General features: G+C 51.4%; 7 protein-coding genes and 1 non-coding gene across 8 annotated transcripts; 3 read left to right on the top strand and 5 right to left on the bottom strand.

Moving 5' to 3' along the window:
• Positions 1-59: 59 nt before the first annotated feature.
• Positions 60-4,012, bottom strand: GLOTRDRAFT_137081 (uncharacterized protein; the record flags this gene model as incomplete). Its single annotated transcript, XM_007865356.1, has 7 exons — positions 3,204-4,012; positions 1,730-3,141; positions 1,539-1,675; positions 1,435-1,479; positions 1,029-1,382; positions 812-978; positions 60-762 (listed from the first exon to the last, which is right to left on the bottom strand). The coding sequence occupies exons 1-7, from the start codon at positions 3,899-3,901 to the stop codon at positions 60-62; spliced, it is 3,516 nt and encodes a 1,171-aa protein (XP_007863547.1). The 5' UTR covers positions 3,902-4,012.
• A 545-nt stretch (positions 4,013-4,557) lies between these two features.
• GLOTRDRAFT_110147 (LUC7-domain-containing protein) lies at positions 4,558-6,237 on the bottom strand. The gene is made up of 8 exons (XM_007865357.1): positions 6,141-6,237; positions 5,970-6,086; positions 5,695-5,916; positions 5,579-5,642; positions 5,436-5,515; positions 5,246-5,377; positions 4,952-5,199; positions 4,558-4,897 (listed from the first exon to the last, which is right to left on the bottom strand). Exons 1-8 carry the CDS (start codon positions 6,177-6,179, stop codon positions 4,843-4,845), a joined length of 957 nt encoding a protein of 318 aa, XP_007863548.1. The 5' UTR covers positions 6,180-6,237; the 3' UTR covers positions 4,558-4,842.
• A 114-nt stretch (positions 6,238-6,351) lies between these two features.
• GLOTRDRAFT_114793 (uncharacterized protein) lies at positions 6,352-8,574 on the bottom strand (the record flags this gene model as incomplete). The annotated part of the gene is made up of 7 exons (XM_007865358.1): positions 6,352-7,347; positions 7,395-7,727; positions 7,779-7,940; positions 7,992-8,044; positions 8,095-8,369; positions 8,424-8,462; positions 8,515-8,574. 7 exons carry the CDS (start codon positions 8,569-8,571, stop codon positions 6,587-6,589), a joined length of 1,680 nt encoding a protein of 559 aa, XP_007863549.1. The 3' UTR covers positions 6,352-6,586.
• A 1,395-nt stretch (positions 8,575-9,969) lies between these two features.
• Positions 9,970-11,350, bottom strand: GLOTRDRAFT_72685 (uncharacterized protein). The gene is made up of 4 exons (XM_007865359.1): positions 10,608-11,350; positions 10,498-10,558; positions 10,379-10,446; positions 9,970-10,324 (listed from the first exon to the last, which is right to left on the bottom strand). The coding sequence occupies exons 1-4, from the start codon at positions 11,318-11,320 to the stop codon at positions 10,309-10,311; spliced, it is 858 nt and encodes a 285-aa protein (XP_007863550.1). The 5' UTR covers positions 11,321-11,350; the 3' UTR covers positions 9,970-10,308.
• An 876-nt stretch (positions 11,351-12,226) lies between these two features.
• GLOTRDRAFT_37338 (uncharacterized protein) lies at positions 12,227-12,948 on the top strand (the record flags this gene model as incomplete). The annotated part of the gene is made up of 3 exons (XM_007864777.1): positions 12,227-12,343; positions 12,392-12,603; positions 12,657-12,948. Coding segments are annotated over 3 exons (621 nt in total), but the record flags the coding sequence as incomplete, so codon positions are not given.
• Positions 12,949-12,988: 40 nt separating this feature from the next.
• GLOTRDRAFT_104257 (uncharacterized protein) lies at positions 12,989-13,937 on the bottom strand (the record flags this gene model as incomplete). The annotated part of the gene is made up of 4 exons (XM_007865360.1): positions 12,989-13,154; positions 13,210-13,459; positions 13,517-13,709; positions 13,776-13,937. The coding sequence occupies 4 exons, from the start codon at positions 13,935-13,937 to the stop codon at positions 12,989-12,991; spliced, it is 771 nt and encodes a 256-aa protein (XP_007863551.1).
• A 112-nt stretch (positions 13,938-14,049) lies between these two features.
• Positions 14,050-14,136, top strand: GLOTRDRAFT_t42. The gene has a single exon. It is a non-coding gene; the product is annotated as a tRNA-Phe (tRNA).
• A 1,219-nt stretch (positions 14,137-15,355) lies between these two features.
• On the top strand, positions 15,356-19,938 carry GLOTRDRAFT_120116 (NAD P transhydrogenase). The gene is made up of 21 exons (XM_007865361.1): positions 15,356-15,502; positions 15,558-15,647; positions 15,716-16,133; positions 16,188-16,277; positions 16,334-16,337; positions 16,392-16,454; positions 16,507-16,722; positions 16,773-16,817; positions 16,869-16,986; positions 17,057-17,512; positions 17,566-17,718; positions 17,775-17,915; positions 17,969-18,301; positions 18,352-18,606; positions 18,658-18,711; positions 18,761-18,840; positions 18,893-19,049; positions 19,155-19,319; positions 19,377-19,565; positions 19,621-19,695; positions 19,750-19,938. The coding sequence occupies exons 1-21, from the start codon at positions 15,418-15,420 to the stop codon at positions 19,779-19,781; spliced, it is 3,219 nt and encodes a 1,072-aa protein (XP_007863552.1). The 5' UTR covers positions 15,356-15,417; the 3' UTR covers positions 19,782-19,938.
• Positions 19,939-19,947: the final 9 nt, after the last annotated feature.

Consider the following 19,947-nt stretch of genomic DNA (forward strand, 5'->3'; position numbering starts at 1 on the left):
ATCGGCCAGCATCCGAGAACAACCAGACTGAGAGACGTATAAATCTCGCGAATACAAGGCTATGAATGCGATATGTATTCCATGCCGTGATGGGGCCCGGAAGGGAAGATAGGAGTAGCGTGCGTCGGCATATTCATTGGCTGCGCAGCATACGCTTGCGGTGGCAAAGTTCCGGTGGAATGAGGGCGCGTATGGTCTATGGCCACGGATAGTTGAGCAGGGTCCAGTGTACCTGGAGGAACACTCAATGTACCCAATGTCTGCTGTTGCAGCAAAGAATTTGCCGTCATAAGCACTTCGACTTCATTAGACAATGGCCCCATTATCCCCACCGCTTGGGCAACGGCAGTCTGCGTGACGGCGGACACATCACTGACAGTGACCTGCGCTGAAGTAGACGGCGAGGGAGGGATGCCTGCGGAAAGGTGGCTTGCAACAGCGGCGGATTTATCTGCTGCTACCTGTCGTGCAGCTTGGAATACCACCTGATGAGCGGCTGCTGCAAGAACCGCGGACGACTCCGTTGGGCCCTCATAGGATGTGAGATCCTTGTCTAGAGCCTGCGCCGTGACAGTAAGAACATGCTGCTGTTTCGCTAGAGACTGGAGCTCCGGCCCTGGATCGGTCAAGGAACGGGCAGCAACAACTTGTGACTGCGCCTCTTGTGCGACGCGTTGGGCAGCGGTGGTCAACACTTGTACCACTTGAGAATCTTGAGTGGCAAGGGAATTGCCTTGCCCTAGCAGTGACTGTCTGCGAGACCTGCAGTGGGTGAGCCAAATTGCAGCTGAACGCGAGTCTAATAACATACCTAGCAGGGTTCGTTTGAGGCAAGATCGAATCACTGGCGACTCTCCTTGACGTATCAACTAGAGACGGTCGGCGCGAAGAAGAAAAGCTCGTATCTACTGTCGACATGGGTGCGATTGTGATATGAACCGTCTGAGACAGGAATTCTTCCTTCCCGTCTTGGAAGAACTATTGCAAAAACTCAGCCGAGGAAGGCACGCATGGTTCAAGAATATTACCCTGGCTTCCACGGTGACATCGCAGCTTTGGGCATCAGACGGGGGAGTTCCAGACAGCACGTCATCACTCCACGAAAGCCACGTCGGCAACCACGGGGACGAATACTGCACAGGCGTATTCAACCGCGAGCCTTGTGGATCCCATATCCGCGGTGTCCATGACCAGCGAAGGCCAACATACGCAACCCCAGGCGGCATGCCGGCTAGTCTCCTATGGAAGGGCCTAAAAATCCACCCTCCATCGGTGGATTTCTTTGCGTCTATATTCCATATATGATTGCCCTTCGATTTAGCTTTCTTCCCGTCTTCGTTGAATCGAGAGATGTAGGGCTGATTCCACAAGTAATTTCGGACCTGAGTGACAGCCGGGTGAGACATACAACATACCGAATACGTGAAAGCTTGCCTTTTTCATGGGTATCTTTTCCTCGGGATACCCTTGCTTCGCCAGCTGTAAGAGCATGTCAAAAAATCCAATGCTACGCCAAGCTACTAGACATGGTAACTCACTTCCTCTAAGAAAGCATTGGTGAAGGCCTGTATACGGAATTTAAAGGGTCGGAAATCAGGAGACTCGTCCAGACGTTGCATCTTCTTCGCCATCAGTGTCTGGTGAATCGGCTCGCCCTTGGCGTCAGTGGCATCAACTATGCGGCGAGAGTCAGAAGTGTATACGGGCATATGTTCTGGGCAAGTCTCACGATCTGAGCATATCTTGTTCAAGAAGTCGAAGAAAATGCGGTCGACGTCGGCCTTATACTCCTGTGGCAACTCGTTTGCATGGCTGGAAGAACCGACATTCTCAGCGGACGAGTGAGAAAGAAGGTTGCTGGGCCGGCTGCCATAACTCGTACTGGGCCTCCTGGTAGCGCCAGTTTGGTCGTCCCTGCTATAAGCTCGCTTGCGGAAAGACGCGCCAGATGGCGGTGACTGCGACTGCGAATGAGGGTTATCGTAACTTCCATCCGAATCGTAGTCGTTTTCTCCGTCGATATCATGATCTTGGGAAGATGAACCAGGGCTTTGGGAGCTAGTCGTCGGCCGAGACTGCAAGCGATCTTGGAAATCCGGCATGCTTCCATCGACGGGAGCAAATGCAAATACGGGGGTGTGTCCATTGGAAATGGACATGGATCGCACCTGACGCGGAAGTGGACGAACATGATTCAAGGAACTCGGTCCTGGAATGGGCGGTATCTGTGAACCCAGGGAGGAGGCAGCGAAACTTGCTGAAGCCGCAAATTGGTGCAAAGGTGCGGGCTGACCGGAAGAAGGGAGGCCTTGCATATTAAGACCACCATCACTACCAGCGGTCCCAAAAGATTGCCGTCGATGGAATGAGCTTGATTCAGACCACCCTATTGGAGGACCGGAAAAGTTCGCAGCCGGCATGCGACCAGGATTGGGAGGCAGCACCGAGGAGGCGCTCAATTCAGTCCTAGTAGGATTCGATGATGACGGGAGGGGAACATGCATGGAAAATCCAATAGACGGATGAGCAGACGCCTGTGACAAGACATTCAAATCATGGTGTCCCATCATACCAGCAGAGCTGGTCGGACGTGAAGCAGGTTCTGAAGGAGGATTGGACGGAGCGAAGGGGTTGATGGCAGCAGAATCCACAAGACTCGAACTGGGATGAACAATTGGCGGAGATGGTGTACTGAGATTGTGCGAGGGTAGTGGACCGGGTGGGGGAACGTGAACTGGGGTCTCCTCCTGCTTAGTCAATTTCATGGCCTTGATGACCCGGTCACCCGATATTGAAGATGCACATCGCTTCCGCGAGTTGTCCAGCCCGTCCGTACTTCCTTGTGACTCCATCTGGGAGAGGAAGACTGGCTGAGAAGGTGGAGTGAAGTGCGAAGGAGGGGTTGAATTTTGAGATCCATTACCACCGATCCCAGAATCTAAGGGAGGAGAGGCGAAAGTCGTAGTGAGATTCGGGGAAACTTGATCACTGGGGAGTGTAGGGCCATCCGCAAGACGCGTGGCGGCTATGAGTTCCGAGACTAAGCTAATAGTCTTTTTAAGTTCGTCAATTCTCATATTAGCTTCGTCACTGTGCCCTCGGGAACACGCATTACTGGCTGAACTGGCTGTTTGTGCGATGCTGCGGATATTACAATTAATTAGAATGCTTTGATACAGTCTCAGTTCGCTATATGCGCTTACTTCTTGAGGATGTCGCCGACCACCATTAAGTGCGGCCCACCTGGCACGTCAGGAGAGCTTTCCTTGGAAATACTGCTGTCGAATCGGGTGGGTGGAAACTCTAACTGAAAGCCCGCTTCAGGATTTGAAGTGGGGTGCCCACTACTCGCAGACCCAAATCCCAGGTCAGCAATGGATCTGGCCAGGTTACCTGGGGAGATGGTTGGCTCAGAATGATGTCCAGGAACAGCCAATCCATCTAAGGCGGAAGCAAGGGAGGATGGTCCTATAGAGTAGGCAGACCCTATGCCGTTCACAGCCGGGGAAGGAGCGTATGACTGACTGCTCGAGACAGAGGAGACAGTCGGGGACGAATGTGAACCCAGTGAGATTCCCATCGTTGTGTCTCCGTTGTATGAACCGTTCCTTGGGGGAAAGTCTGGAATGAAAGTAGGAGGAGGACCCCGCTCCGTCGTCGAATGCGTCTGAAGTGTATCCATGGGGTCTACATTCATCTGCGGGATAGCAGAATCTGGTACGTGCATCGTGGCAGGCAGAGGATTGTGGCCACCGGGCGCTTCAGGGGAGATACTGGACAACAGTGGCGGAGGGTCGCTCCCATGGGACGCGTCGGAGTGATGGGATGTTAATCCCTGCTGAGGCACCCCAGTGTCCATCATCACCATATGTCTAACCTCCTGAGCGTGCACAGACTCCATCTCCGTGTAATCCTCCAAGCAGGCTAGAATGCTTAGAGTCTACGATGAAAGGTGGTATGGTGACGCTAAGGCCAGAATTGTCAAACTGCTCACTGGATCTGCAGCTCGCCGCACTCCTATATGGGCAAATTCAAGGGTGGACAAGAGAAGTGACCCGTTGAACCAGCTGTACCGGAGGGGGGAATGTAGCGCAGAGGAGGCTGCTAGGCTGCAGAGATGGCTTCTATATAGTATAGGACCGTAGCCCGATTTAACGACGTCCGGTACGCAACTCGCCTAAGTCTGGCGGGACGGGAAAATTGGTTCACGAGGATGAAGCGCGTTCGGACTACCACCAAGCAGCTTTGACGACAAACAGAACAGAACGACACGCAAAGCAGAAGTCTTGAGCACGAATCGGACAGACTCCAGGAGCTTAGGAAAGGAGGCACTATAATTCAGATGCATGCCTCAAGGCTGGTCACGCCGCCGCAGTCACGTAACAGATCAAAGAGTCTGTTGCCGCGCCTGTTACAGGCCTGTTTCTAATTACCCGTTCTACTGATCAGGACCAAGGCGGGTATAGTGGAAGAATCTGATATCCCTTCAGCTATTATGTTGCTTCATGTCCAGAGAACTCGGATATGTAGTGTGAGAGGCAGTATATGGACAGGCATCACGTCGTGTCCGACATGCACAACTTGAATCCTGTCTCTTACAAAAAATAGTCGGATGAGACACCCTCTACCCACCAATCCTGCTTATCGCATTCGCAGGACTGGTTCAGCCCAATCATACCTCATAATAACTCCCGTATGCATCGTGATCCCCGCCTCACCTAAGGCATGCTAGTCAAGGCGTAAGGAAAACACCCGGATTCAGAGGCTGAAGGCAGCAGGACCAATACCATCATTCAGTACATATGTACAACGCGATGATGCAAGATCTCGATATCGAAGGCTTCAATATCTCCTTCTGCCCGGAGACCGCGAACGATCCCGGTCTCTACGTCGATCACTTGGGTAAAAGATCAGTTCTATCTCTGCAGGATTCAGAAGCAAAATCACGTACTCGTGCCGCGAAGATGAGTGCCTATCATATCCTCGGTCCCGCTCTCGATAGTCATCTCGTGATGAACGGTAGTCTCGGTCCGCACCTGTACGCGGTGGTTGTCCGGAGGCCGCTGACGGCAGGCCGCCACTAGCAGCACCTGGAGGACCGACAGCTGATATGCTTGAAGGAGGTCCCATCTTACGTTTCTCCCGCTCTTCTTTGAACTGCTTCAGCATATTCCGCAGTTCATAATAACCCAGATGCATCTACAGGATGTTAGCCGCCGATCTTGACCGGGTACCATGAACTCACTTTGCCACCGAAGTGGTCGGCCAAACGACGATCAGAGTCCAGAACGGACAAATACGCTCCACAGACTTCGCAAACGCGCAACTTCTGGTGCCCAGATGCACCTGACGTGTCTGTCAACTGTTGTAGCTCGCGCTATTTGAGTGGAGTTAGATGGCAGATAGTACGATGTATTAGACGATGGACAGCTCACCTCTTTGTCCGCCTTTTCACTCTTCAAGGCCTCGATGGCAGCCATCTCCCGCATCGATTCGTCTACTTTGCCTTGCTCACCTGAAAACATAAACAAAGTGAGTCGTTTAATTCCATAGAACTCCAGCGCATGGTCTCACGAACCCAATGTCTCAATCTTCTCCGTTCCTCCTTGAATGGCTAGTTCAATTTCAGCGATTTCTCTCATCTGAGTTAAGTCGGTGAGGCGTTATACGTGAAACACAGGACAAGAAACCCACCAGGTTAGTTGTTTTTGCATTCTCTTCGGGCGTCTTCTCTAACCGCCGATGCGCGGCCCTAATTCTGCGGTCACATTCATCGACGAAGGCAAATATATTTGCTTCGTATTCCATCTGGAATCTCTGGAAGATGGGATCGTTCGGGTTAGCCTCCTTCGCTTGGAGGAACTCCGTTTTCAGGCGTTCCGTGTGCGATTTCGGACAGGCGCCGAGGTCCATTTTCTGCGGATGCATCAGAGACAAGGTGCACAGCGCACAATATGGCAGATACTCACAGTGTTCGTAAATAGGGTATGCGGACATGTACCACATAAGAAGTTTCTGCATACTTTCTCGTCGGACCAATGCAGGTTGGCGTTGGCCACGCCCATGGCTTCGGGACCCATCATTTGCTAACAGGACAATAGTCAGCAGGAGAACCAAAGCGACGCATCGAAGCCACACACCTCTAAGAGCTTGCGTTGCATCTCCGCGAGGCGCCCCATGGTGTCGTACAAACTGTGTGCGCTGTGAGCTTACCGGTAGTGGACGAGGAGGTTCGCGGTAACGCACAAGGTGTGAAAGTGGCTGTGCCCGTGTTGTGATAAACCTTCCTACTTCGCTGGGCTTTACTTGGACGCGCCCGATGAGTCATCAATTTACTGTACTTTCGAGATGAGCACATGCACATACGATTGGGCGAATAAGATGAGAAGACATTGCGACTCTATGCTACTGAACGTGTACTACTTGGGGCAGTGAGACCGGGCTACTAAGGAAATTATTTACAGTAATTATGGGAGAGCATACACATGAGAATGAATTTGAATGAACATACAAGTGCGATAAAGCTGACGTTCTTTCAGGAGACATGCTTGACCAAGGAAAAATAGCGTCGTCTGCGATAGAGTGATCAAGTCGCGACAGGAGATGATGCACCTCTAGTAAATCCGCGGCCAATGCCCCGTCCGCGACCCCGTCCACGTCCACGTCCCCGCCCCCGACCTCTACCATCCGGTCGAGGTGCGTCTGTAGCGGCAGAATGGCCGACAGATGACCCCTGCGGGGACTCATGAGATGTGGCCGGAGGGCGTGAGTTGGCGGGACGCTTCACGGATCCTCGTTTATAATATGGACGGCCAGATCCAGGACCTCCGGGTCCCGAGGCCGCATCCGACTCCCGTGGTAACGCAGCTTTCTGAGATTTGCCAGAGGTACTGCTAGTGGAAGGGCTCAACTTTGTCCGATAATCTTTGTGGTCCCATGAAGATTGTTGAGAGCCACAGGTAGGTGTCGGCGGAGGGGTGAAACCGCCGTAAGTCATCACTATGTTGCGGATTTCTTCGTAAACAGCTAGGCTCCGTTTGGTGTCGCGATCGCATTTTGTCATCGCCTGCATACCCTCAGCCGAAGAAAGCCACGACCAGATATCGCCTATTTCTTGTTGAGAGCACAAGCCTTTATCCAAGACAAGCCAGACCGCTTCCGGCTTGCGAGCTTCAATGACACAGCGAAGTAGACTGTGGGTTTCAGGCGGCTCATAGATCGCCTTGGACTCTTCCTCCTCAGGAGCATAGGTCTCGATGAAATACCTCAGAATGGCGACATCGCCTTGACGAAGAGCTAAATGGAACGCAGTGAATCCTTCGGAGTTGCGCTCCTCAGGATCGGCACCTGGGGGTGATGAGTTGGCAATATTAATGTACGGCAGTCACACTCACTGTGCGTATCGAGCCACTCCACCAACTCGCGATCACCATTCCGGGCAGCGATATGCATGAGGGTTTCCTTGGGATCCAAGGGTTTCAACTTCACAAAGTCTCCACAACTAAGTAATACCTCCCCTCCAGCGGCGTCCACGTTATCCTCCCAGACGCCCTTCTTGACCTTATCAGTATTTCCATTCCTGGCAGCAGCAAATGTTGCAGAACGAAGCTGTTGCCTCCGTTCCTGCTGAGCTCGAACGGCTTGGGCGGCAGACTTGCGAGATGCCTCGGCCTGTGCTTTCTTACTTTCGGCCTTCTCCCGCTGCCGACGCTCGGCCTCGAGCTTCTCTACGTGGCACGTAAACTCAACTGCTGAAGTTCAAGAGTTGTAGGACGAACCTCTTTCACGCTCCCTTTCCTTAGCTAATTTCCGTGCGGCTTCCTGCTGCTTCCTCCGTTCCTCCGCCGCCCGCTGCTCCTCTCGAGTAGCACGCATCCGTGCCTCGTACTGCGCATTAGTCTCTGGGGGACCACTCGGATAGTATCCGGGACGACCCCGCCCTACGGGTCACGTCAGTATACCATTTTCGTTCACCGGTCATGCAGACCCACTCGAATTCGCATAACGACTTGACCGGCCCCTCAGCAATTCTTCGAATAGGAACCTGAGAGCGAATTAGACGAGTGAGAGGTGGAAGGCACGTCTACTACCCACATGTAGAACATCAGATCTTCCTCGTAGTCCGATTCGTATTCTTCGGAGTCCTCGTAATAATCATCCTCGTCATCGTAATCGTCGTCGAAATGTCCAAAGGGACCGAAAGCGCTAGAGCCACCGAAGGAATGAGAATGGCCGAAATCTGAGCGGGGAGGCGCAGAAGTTCGGTCCAGGTGCTTGAGCAAGACATTGTATGCTTCACTCAGGCGCTGGAATTGGGCTGTAGCGTCTTCATTCCCAGGATTCTTATCCGGATGAGTTCGTAGCGCGAGCTGCACAAGGACTGGTCAAGAATGATGCCACCTCAAGAACAGTCTACTCCATACTTGTCTGTATGTGCTCTTGACAACTTCTAGAGATGAACCCTATGAAGCCTTCAGCAAGTGATATTGCGCGATTAAGCTAGAGCTGTCCCACCTGTTCGACCCCCAAGACTGAGTAGGCTTCGCTGACCGTGCTATGCTTGTGTACCATCGCGTCCACTATCCTCGCAGAACAGGCGTGGACGCTTAGAAGTGGCAAAAAATAACGCGTATATGAGACGCGCCGCTGCTATAAATAGAATATTGGCAAACAGCGGCAAACGCGTTTGTCTAGTTTGGCTTTGTGGCTTCGCGCCCGACCAACGAGGGCCAGGCTTACACCGGTTACAGTTGCACGTTATTAGCGTCGAGCACTGGCGACTGCCCTCACTGACATGTACAGAGTTTGAAGGAATGAGAAACTGGGCCATGCAGATATCTTCTCGCTCTTACTGCTTTTTGCGCCGGCCATGTTCCTGGCCGATACACTCCCGACCGCTTTGTCTATATACGAGTACCACCGTAGACCTCGAGGAAAGACAGTTCAATAGATGGCAGCATATTTGACAATGTCTTGCATGGCCAATGGCTATATGTGTCGGCTTATGCCGGTTCCACTCCCAAAGTCATGATGTCTGTCCTCTGACCGACACACTTAAGCTTCAGTGTCAGTGACCACCTCCCACCCCAGCACCATAACTTCTACTGACCTCAAGGGTGAACCAATTGGCATGAGGAGCCTCCTCGAATACCAGGTCAGTGTATACCGGGACCTACCATTGGTCTAGGGTCAAACCTCTAATACTCACGAATACCGGATTATAGAAGGACAGAGTCGAGATCACCAATGTCAATATGTAGGCAGTAGGAACACGCGATCATACGAGCGACATGCAGCATGTCAATGCGACTTGTCCGTTTACATCCAGATATAGGAGAGGAAATGAGTCGGACAGTCACCAGAAGTACCAGGGGGTCCAGGAGGGCGGGACAAGTCATCCCTAATCAATCTCTCTCCAAACCCAGTCGCACGGATGGTCGTATACTAGCCAGGACAAGCGTATATGACGCGCAGGGAGCTTCTGGACGGCTAACCCGCATGCCAGGGTTGGGACATCCCGAGAAAACTCGGCGAGCCAGAGGAGAGTCATGATAGAGCGTCCTTATGTCTGGGATGACACGCATGATATGTAAACTGGCCCTGGCCCTTGGATGATGCCTAGCGATGTGACCGGGATTTCTTCTCCACATGAAGTCAGCTTTGGGAGCTGACGTCAAGTATGAGGGGAATCTCAGGCTCGTCCTCTGTAAACGTATATATACCATCTTGGACTCAGAAGGGACGTAAACGGATTGTACACACTTATTGATAATATCACCAAACATGTTGCGCAACACAGGCCAGCCGCTAAAGGACCACCACACGACACCTGAGTATAAGGCAAGAGTCGTAATGCCCTATGTATCAGCGGGTCCAAGAACAGCCATTTCACAAGTATTGCTCCAGAAAGGTTACCAAGTCGAATACAAGTTGGCGGACGGTAGGGTCGAACGGCTGTCGATGTCATAACCAAAAGCCACTGCAGCTGACCGTCCTTGCTCGCTATGGAGATCCCGGTAGGCGGCATGTTGCACATATCGCTGTGTCACCCTTGACAAGCACCTGTGCAGGAGATGAATTTTGCGAAGATTCTGAAGAAGAGTCAGTAGACGTCCTACAGTGGTGGAAGGACTCATCCATCATTAGAGCCGTATCAAACATGTTTTACATCGTTGTGAAGAAATACACAAACGTTGTGACTATACCCCTTCAATTTCGTAGGCGGTCAGGTTGCATGTCGTCGTCAAAATCATGTCTGCAAGGGTGCGTAATACGCATTCGTTAAAGTACGTCCTGTGGTTATCAATCTCAGCAGAACCTGTCACTATTCATTGCTTAGCAACTGCGGGAAACCAGACGTGGGGTTATCATGGCATACCTTTTCAGTTTTGCCCGCCGATCCAGCATGGTCTCAGCTAACCGGCCCTCTTTCTTCGCGCGTTTTATCTGCAGAGCACTAAGCTGGACGATAACAGTACGCAATTGAGCACAGCTCACCTCTTTCTTGTCTTCCTTCGAGACCACAGATCTTCCAGCGCCCCAAGCCTGATACATGCGGCTGCAACGCTTCAGCGACAAGGATCGTCCAAACTGAGGAATGGACACACTTGACATTAGCTTCATCCGCAGAAGGTTCTTCGATCAGGCCAGCCTTCTTCTTTTTCTCCTCCTCTGTCGCTTCTTTCTTGTAGTGGCTCTGTATCTTAACCCAAAACCGTTCTGCAAACCCTACTTCTTCACTGTCTCCTCGTAGCTGCAGGACACCGCCAGCAGCTTCGTCAACACCGAGATACTTCTCATATATATTCTGGAATGCGACCATGCCATCGGGCAAGATAACAGGCGTCCATTCTTCTTGAGGGCCTCGAGCCTCTCGGTCTGCGGACACAATCCCATGCTTGTCGCAGGACAGGAACTTGCCTTCTCCAACGCCGGTACGCAGGTTAATAGTAGACGCACCCGCGACTCGAGTAATGACCCAGACCTGAGACACTTCTGTGGGCACGCGTTCCAACAAGCTTGGGTTCACCCCGCTATCCTCGGTTTTATCACGGTCGAGTGCATGGAGAACGATGCGATTTCGCGTTGAGTCAAATGTGATACAGATGGGTGAGGGGTCTGAAGGGTGGAATATGAATGCAGGGCCCCTTATTTGAGTGGGATCGTCAGGAAAGACCCAGGCTTCGGGTTCCTGGTCATCGTCCTGCTTGCGCCGGCGACTGCTTCTCCCCGTCTCGTCATCGTCGTCATGTTTTCGTTTCTTCTTGGGCTTTTCGCCTTTAAACTTCAGCTTCGTGGATCTCACCTTGTCCGTAGACATAGCGAAGAGCAGGCAGGAATGATTGATGCGAGGAGGTAACTTATTGAAGAGTACTGACACAGGGAGGGGTTCTAGCACCCCCAATATGCGGACCACTTTTCGACCGACCGGCACATCCCGGCGTGCCATGTTTGGCTTTAGTGGCGCCACTACTGAATGAGGACTTGTTCTCAAATCAGCTCTTGAATCCGTCAGAGTACACAGTTGCTTCAATAAGATGTGTGCAGTCCACTCGGAATGGAATGTATGGAATTCAAACTCACCTCCATGTTTATGTTGTTTTGTGACCACTTATAAGTGCAAATTTCATTTGCATGCAATGATTGAATAAACCTCGGAAACCCATGCAATCCAGATAAATGTACACATGGAATGTCTCTCGAACTGCCCGTAGAGTTCCACTGGACCTCCCGGACCTGGAAACTCACCCAGCCCGATTAACAGCATGCGAAATGACTATGACTCGAGGTGTTAACGTTGATCTCAATATGCTATGATACAATAATGGGTATGGAATAGTACTCAAGCTCAACTTATACACAAAGGAGGGGTAAGCTGCCGACAGCCGTCGGCGCTTCTCGAGTGACAGTATGCTATCGGGATTTGCCGCAGGCGCTATCGGGATTCACCGCAAGGGCCACGTGCTGTATTCCCTCTATTGCTACTGACCCTTACAGCACAGGCCGCCCTCATCGTCAAGCCCGTCCTCAAGACCACAATGAAGTTTAACCCTGGTTAGTTCTTTTCCTGTTGCTATGCTTGACCGCGGTATCCCGTACTTCTGCAACACTGGGCTCTTTCCATGCGATGGCTAGGATGGATGGGTTCTATGAGTGGTGGATGCGGTCTCCGAGCTTGGATTGACCAGTTAGTTTGGAGCGCTGTCTAACAGTATGTTTGCTCATTCTAGACGTCTCCTCATCTCGGCGTAAGGCCCACAAGGCCCACTTTTCCGCTCCTTCATCCGTTCGCCGCAAGATTATGTCGTCCTCGCTCGCTAAGGACCTCCGGGCCAAGCACAACGTATGGTGATCTGATTTCTGCTTGAGCTATGGTCTGACGTCTCATTAGACACGCTCTGTGCCGATTCGCAAAGACGATGAGGTGCGCGTTGTCAGGGGCAAGTACAAGGGACGTGAGGGGAAGGTCACACAAGTGTACCGGAAGAAATGGGTCATCCACATCGACCGGGTACAACGTGACAAGTCAAACGGTGCATCGGTACCGATTGGCATCCACCCGAGTAACGTTGTCATTACTTCTCTCAAGTTGGACAAGGACCGGTGCGTGCTGTTCGCAGAGTTTGCAAGCCTTCACTAACTAAACTGTACCTCAGACGGGCAATTCTGGATCGTAAAGACAGGAAGAAGAATCCCCCTCCCAACTTGGCTCGGACCTCAGGCGAGGACGTCGAGATGGTTGACGTGAGTAATACAGCTGCTTTTGCTGGACCAGAATATCTTATCGGTTCAAGCAGTAATCGTCCGCCTGTTCGACATTATGCTCTCTGTTTCGTGTTGTTTGGGCACCTCAAAACACTCATGTACTTATGCGTGCACTATTCCATATATGACATGCTGCATGGTACCGGCAGTCCTTTACGGCGTCGGCGCAGTCATGATTCGTGAAGGCACTATCAAACGAACGAACAAACAGGTACCATGCTATTCAGAAAATGACATCTTCGTCTTTGCTATTGAGAAGATCGCCTGGGCTATCATCTGCTGCAATCTCCTGTGTCGGCGGACTGATTTCATCTGCTATTGGCAGCGCTGCTCGTCTGGCGTCCTCCGCTTGAGCATCGCGCTTCTTCTTTGCCTGGACTTTCTTGAGACTGTCAATGCATTAGTGTGTCCGATATCAACTAGATGGCAGTAAGATCGTCCTACCGGAAGAACTCTTCTCGGTCCATCTCATCTAGCTCACTCGTGATGTACTTGATCGTATTTTCCAACCGAGGGATAACAACATGTTCAATAGCGTTAACCCGCCGGTTCGTTGCCCGGATGACTTCGTCAAGAATCATGAACGCTGTCTGCAGGGAGGCCAGTTCTACTAGAGTCTCCACAGCTTTAGCATACACTTCTTTAGCCTTCAACACTTGCTGGCCACCACGTCCGAGACCAGTGAGATTGAAATCTGAGCAATGAGGTGTTGACTTGCGGTGTACAGTGCAATGATCATGGATGGACCCACCAGATCCCGCTACCCTGTCAACCTCGAATGCAGGGAGGACGACACCCGAAACATTCTCTTGCTTCGCCTTCACTTTGAAGGATGCGGCCTTGGCCTGTTCCCTGACGAGATAGGATATGTCTCCAGTAGCATAGGTAACCTCTGCCAAAGAGAAGGAGGCTAGCTGCATCACCCTGCCCATCTTGCGCTTAGCCTTTGTTCATCAAGAACGAGACGAAATTAGATATTTCGGCCGAATGACATGCAGGGCCGCACGTACTTCGTCCACTTTCTTCAAGATAGCTCGAAACCGAGTCGTCAAAGCATCGCGTTTCTTAGCTAACAGCGAATGACCTGTCTGTGCGCCTTTCAACCGCTGCTTCGTATTGGTGAGGGCCATTCGAGTCGGAAATATGTTTTCGCGCTGCCCAGCACCAGACATAGTAACTGCGAGAGCTGGAGCGGCGAGGTGTGCTACGGGTCTGTCTCGATGTCAGGAAACACTGTCAGGGGAAGTATGGGGATCTATTTATAAAAAATGCAATAGCAGCAATGCCGAGATAGCTCAGCTGGGAGAGCAATAGACTGAAGTTGTTATTCGGTAAATCTAGAGGTCCCGTGTTCAATCCACGGTCTTGGCATTATTTTGCTTCGGCATTTCCCGATGTATTCAGCCTGTATCATGAATACCTTGTGAACGCGGGTCGGTCTCCAAACGCACCCAGCTACCTGCATGCCAGTACTGTTATTCGTACAAACCGACTTCGGTCAAAGAAGCCATGAGATCATGCGTTGTGGTGTTTTTCTCTAGTGACTAGTCTTCTGCATCCGAGTTGGACAGGCTCTTTGGTCAGGTGGTCTTTCTGTGTCGGAAAATCTGGAAAAGACTGATAAGCCCTGACAGAACCTGACGGACTGATCAGGCATTATAATGTTATGTTTCAAGGCTGATAAGCCCTTATCAGGTGTTGTCAGGTTTGGATTAGGTCGGGGCTTCTGGTGGTGCTGTAATATCACAGGAATTCTGTAGTATACATAGATCCTGTACGTCGGAAACATCTTGAAATACGGTCGTAGCCTTGACACGGGTTGAGTGTCTTAAAGGTGGCATGTTGACTACAGTAACATTATAGTCTAAGTCTAAAGTTATGGCGAAATCTACAAGAGCCGTACGTCTATACGTCAGAGGACGTGAGCGCGAGCGACGGTATCCAAGTCCAGCTGCAGTCATTACGAGTCGCCCGGTAAGGCAGTATGTATGATGTATATATACCAATGTGAGACCCACACAACTATTGTTGCGTAGTGTATTAGTTATATTGTTAGTCTTTACATATATTATCATTGTTCGACTCAAGGCCGCTCGTTCGAATCAAAGTCGAAGTACCTGTATTAAAGTGACGTCTTAGATGGTGGTGTCAATGGCCATCAGGTGGCGTGAGTGGCTCCTCCTTTTCTCATTTCTGGGACTCATGGCCTTATCCGGGCTTATCATGCCTTATAATGGCTTGTAACCCCCGTCAGGCCTGATCAGCCTGACGGAGGCTTACATGCGCTTTTCGATCATTTCTGAACCCGATAACTCTCCTCGAACCTGATTGACTTATCAGTGCATTATCTGGCATTGTATAGCAATATCATGCTTTTCTGATTTTTCCGACATGCTTACCGTGGTGGGAGGGGGTGACCTCGCACAGAACGGACCACGCCTTTCTCGCGAAGCGGTTGCATGTCGGGGGTTTGTCAATCAACTCGCCCCAAATGGTCTTGCCATGCTTCGGGCCGATGATATAGACCTAATACGGTTTGCGTTGTGGGGAAAGAACGCCTCGCCTGCGTGAACGGTGTAAGGCAGTTACTCAGTCCTTCCCAGAGAATATCTAAACGCAACCACCACAACCTCTAGTTCAGGGATCCCTAGGATGGTCTTGCTGTCTACGAGCTTCAGGCTCATCGAGGCGGGCAAGACTCCATTTCCCAAAGGCACTGCCCAGTCAATTAGTACAGGTGAGTGACACTTACTATCTGTCTCGGCAGAGCATTTACACAAGAATCGCTCAAGGTCTAAGAGCGTGGTGTCGTCCGTACCATGCCTCGAGTAGGCTCTCCAATGAACGGACGGACAATTCCGCTAGTGCTACCAGCCCAGAGGGTACGTACAAGGACAAAGCGTCGACAACTCAAAAGGGATACTATCTCATACCGGTCTTATATCCGAAGCTATACCTTACTCAGCACTGACAATTGGTGCCCCGACGGAGATTTATCCGAATGAGCGGCGTGTCTCTATCACCCCCCAGAATGCCGCTTTATTGCTGAAGAAGGGCTTCTCTAAGGTGCTGGTAGAACGTGGCGCCGGGATTCGTGCACAGTTTGTGGACGAGCAATACGCGGCAGCTGGTGCAACTCTGGTTATGCGGGATGATGTTCTCAAAGCTTCGGACATCCTGCTCAAAGTGCGGCCTCCACTTTTGGGGAAGGAGGCTGAGCACCTCAGGGAACACAGCACAATCATATCGTTCCTCTACCCGGCTCAGAACAAGGACATTGTAGACGTATTAGCTCAGAGGAAGGTCAATGCATTCGCTATGGATATGATACCCCGCATCTCTCGCGCACAAGGCTTCGATGCTCTGAGGTATATGAGCGTGTGCTATGAGCTTCTGGACCACTGACGAAACTTGATTCACAGTTCCATGGCCAATATTGCGGGTTATAAAGCGGTTCTCGAAGCCTCAAACCATTTCGGACGTTACATGACTGGTCAAGTGACAGCTGCCGGGTACGTCCTTTCCTATTCACTTCTTGGATGAGACCTGAGTCCGTCGTTTTTGATAGAAAGGTAATTAGTGCACCGTCACAGCGCGCATCGTACGCGGTTCTGAATTTTGGATAGATCCCGCCTTGTAAGGTCCTCGTCATCGGTGCTGGCGTCGCTGGTCTGAGCGCCATAGCCACGGTTAGTTCTGGAGGGCCGTATGCATCGACCAACTGAGTGACGTTCTGGACAGGCCAAACGCATGGGTGCTATTGTACGCGGTTTTGATACCCGTGCTCCAGCTTTGGAACAAGTCAAATCCTTAGGAGGTGAACCCCTTGAGGTCTCCATAAAAGAAGAAGGCAGCGGTTCAGGTGGTTACGCGAAAGAGATGTCGAAGGAGTTCATCGATGCTGAGATGGCTTTGTTCCTGGAGCAATGCAAGGATGTCGATATTGTTATAACCACGGTGCGGCCAGTATAGTCGCTGTGGTTGTAAAAACATAACGTCTTTTGTAGGCTCTTATCCCCGGGAAACCCGCACCAAAGCTCATCACGAAGGAGGTAGGACTTGTTTATGTTGTAACACTCAGGGTCTTGACATGCAGGCGACAGATGGTAGCTGCCATGAAGCAAGGCTCAGTCATCGTGGATCTCGCTGCTGAATCTGGAGGCAACTGTGAGCTGACGCGACCCGGCCAACTCCATGTTGAGAAAGGCGTCACTATCATCGGTGGGGTTCAATCTCGCTGAGAGACTGGGAGGGATGCTTATGTTTGTTAACGGCATGACCCACCTCCCAGGTTATACCGATCTTCCATCACGGCTGCCCACTCAGTCTTCGACTTTATATTCGAACAATATCACGAAGTTCCTGCTTTCCATAGGCGGAGATGGTAAATTCGCGATCGACTTGAACGACGAAGTCGTGAGGGGTGCAATTGTTGTCCACAAAGGTACAATCCTGCCTCCTGCGCCTCGTCCCGCTCCGCCGCCACCCCCACAACCCACGACTGCTAAGATCGAAGAAGAGAAAAAAATAACAGCTCTGACACCTTGGCAGAAAGCTCAGAGAGAAGTCGCGACAATTACTGCAGGGATGGGGACAGCCGTTGCTATTGGCAAGTATGCTGCCCCTGCAGCGGTATCAACGCTTTTCACATCTTTCGCATTCGCCGGCTTGATCGGATATCGTGTGGTTTGGGGGGTAGCTCCTGCCTTGCATTCTCCTCTGATGTCCGTTACGAATGCAATCTCCGGTAAGGTATCAACCCTCGCCTAACCTGCTTCATACGCTAAGCAATGTTCCCAGGGATGGTCGGTGTGGGCGGTCTATTCGTGATGGGAGGCGGCTATCTTCCAGGGACTATTCCTCAAGCGTTGGGTGCCTTGTCTGTGCTATTGGCCAGCGTGAACGTTTTCGGCGGGTTCGTTATTACGAAGCGCATGCTCGACATGTTTAAACGTAAGCAAGCAACACATGGTACCCTTCGTAGATTATTGACAAATAGCCCTCCATAGGCCCCACGGACCCACCTGAATATCCTTGGTTGTATGCCCTCCCTGCCATTGTTTTCACTGGCGGATTTTTGGCTGCTGCAAGCACCGGAATGGCAGGCCTTGTCCAAGCAGGATACCTCACTAGTAGTATCCTGTGTATTGGTAGGTTACTAAGTTTAACGGCCCCGTCGAGTTCGGTTGACTCTGGTGTCTAGGATCATTATCGGGACTTGGGTCCCAAGGCACTGCACGACAGGGTAACATCCTTGGCATTCTCGGGGTCATGTCCGGTATTATCTCGTCTCTGGCGGCGGTCGGGTTTTCCCCTGAGGTCATGGTACAGTTCGCAACAGTATCAGCTATTGGGGGCACGATAGGCGCGATCCTCGGGCGACGAATCACACCGACCGAATTGCCTCAGATGGTGGCTGCACTCCACTCGGTGGTCGGTCTGGCCGCAGTCTTTACTAGTATTGGTAGTGTCTTAGCAGATATCGATCATGCATCCACAATGCACCTTGTCACCGCATACCTTGGGGTCCTCATTGGTAGGTTATCATCCGCCTCGTGACGTTCCTGCAGTCTTACGTCTCCCTAGGCGGTATCACATTCACAGGCTCTATCGTCGCGTTCCTCAAGCTAGCTGGACGCATGTCATCCAGGCCTCTCCTGCTACCTGGAAGACACTTAATCAATAGTTCTCTGCTGGGTATCAATCTCGCCGCCATAGGGCCATTTTTGTCGATGGCTCCTTCTGCACCTATGGTGGCGGCAGGATTCCTTGGTGCCAATACGGTTCTCAGCTTCATCAAGGGTTTCACAACTACAGCAGCTATCGGCGGAGCGGATATGCGTTAGTGACTTATTTCGTCGTCGTTACGCTCAAAGCTAGATGTCTTTGCAGCGGTCGTGATCACTGTTCTGAATGCATATTCCGGTTTCGCTCTGGTTGCGGAAGGTCCGTCTGCATCGACATTCTTTGGGTATGCTAGACTGATGAATCCCAGGATTCATGCTGGATAATACATTGCTGACAACTGTTGGGTCGCTAATCGGCGTTAGTGGTTCCATCCTGTCGTACATCATGGTATATTCGTTTTCCTATGTTTCCCGATGACATCTCAATAATAGGTTAACAGTGTGTGGCCATGAATCGTTCGCTCATCAACGTGCTCTTCGGTGGAATTGGGACACAAGCACCTACAGAGGGACCCAAGATCGAAGGCACAATCACGAAAACGACAGTAGATGAGACTGTTGATGCCCTTGCCAATGCAGACAGCGTGATATTAGTGAGTACAAGGATCTGTCAGACCTAATGGCTGTAGCTGACGTCTCGCATTACAGGTCGTAGGTAAGAGCTGTCTTCTAGTCAGCTACAGACAAGCCGCTAACTGTGATCAGGATATGGCATGGCGGTTGCGCGGGCACAATACGCTATCTCCGAGTTCGTCTCGTTGTTAAGATCAAAAGGTATCCAGGTTCGCTTTGCAATCCATCCAGTGGCGGGCAGGATGCCCGGCCAGTGCAATGTTCTCTTAGCAGAAGCGTCCGTGCCATATGACAGTAAGTCACCCGGCTGGAAATAGGGCTTCAGCGGGGCTCGTCTAAACGACTTTCTAGTCGTATTGGAGATGGATGAGATCAACGACGATTTCTCCGAGACCGACGTTACCCTCGTCATTGGCGCTAATGACACGGTCAATCCGATTGCACTGGAGCCGGGCTCTCCCATAGCTGGCATGCCCGTCCTGCATGCCTGGAAGAGCAAGCAGGTGATAGTGATGAAGAGAGGAATGTCCAGCGGCTACGGTATGCAGCGACCATGCGCCCCGTTAATCATCCATGTCACTGACGCGCGACACAGCGGACGTTCCCAACCCGATGTTCTACATGCCGAATACGAAGATGTTGTTCGGTGATGCGAAGGATACATGCGAAGGTGAGCATTCACTATTCCTGATACTTCTAGGGACGTATTGACGGTGTGGTACAGCCATTAAGGAGGGTCTCAAATCGAGAGGTTGATTGCCAGATCATGATCTACTGTGTTGGAACGTTGTAATTTAAGGGGCCAAATCACACGTAACATACAGGAATTTCAGCCAACGCATTTTCATTGATAGGTTGCGGCCTCAACCTCTGCACAAACAGATAATGAGGAGCACATCATCCTTCAGCACGGAGATCGAAC

This window comes from Gloeophyllum trabeum (genome assembly GCF_000344685.1).
Source record: "Gloeophyllum trabeum ATCC 11539 unplaced genomic scaffold GLOTRscaffold_00003, whole genome shotgun sequence".
NCBI classification, from domain to species: Eukaryota; Fungi; Basidiomycota; class Agaricomycetes; order Gloeophyllales; family Gloeophyllaceae; genus Gloeophyllum; species Gloeophyllum trabeum.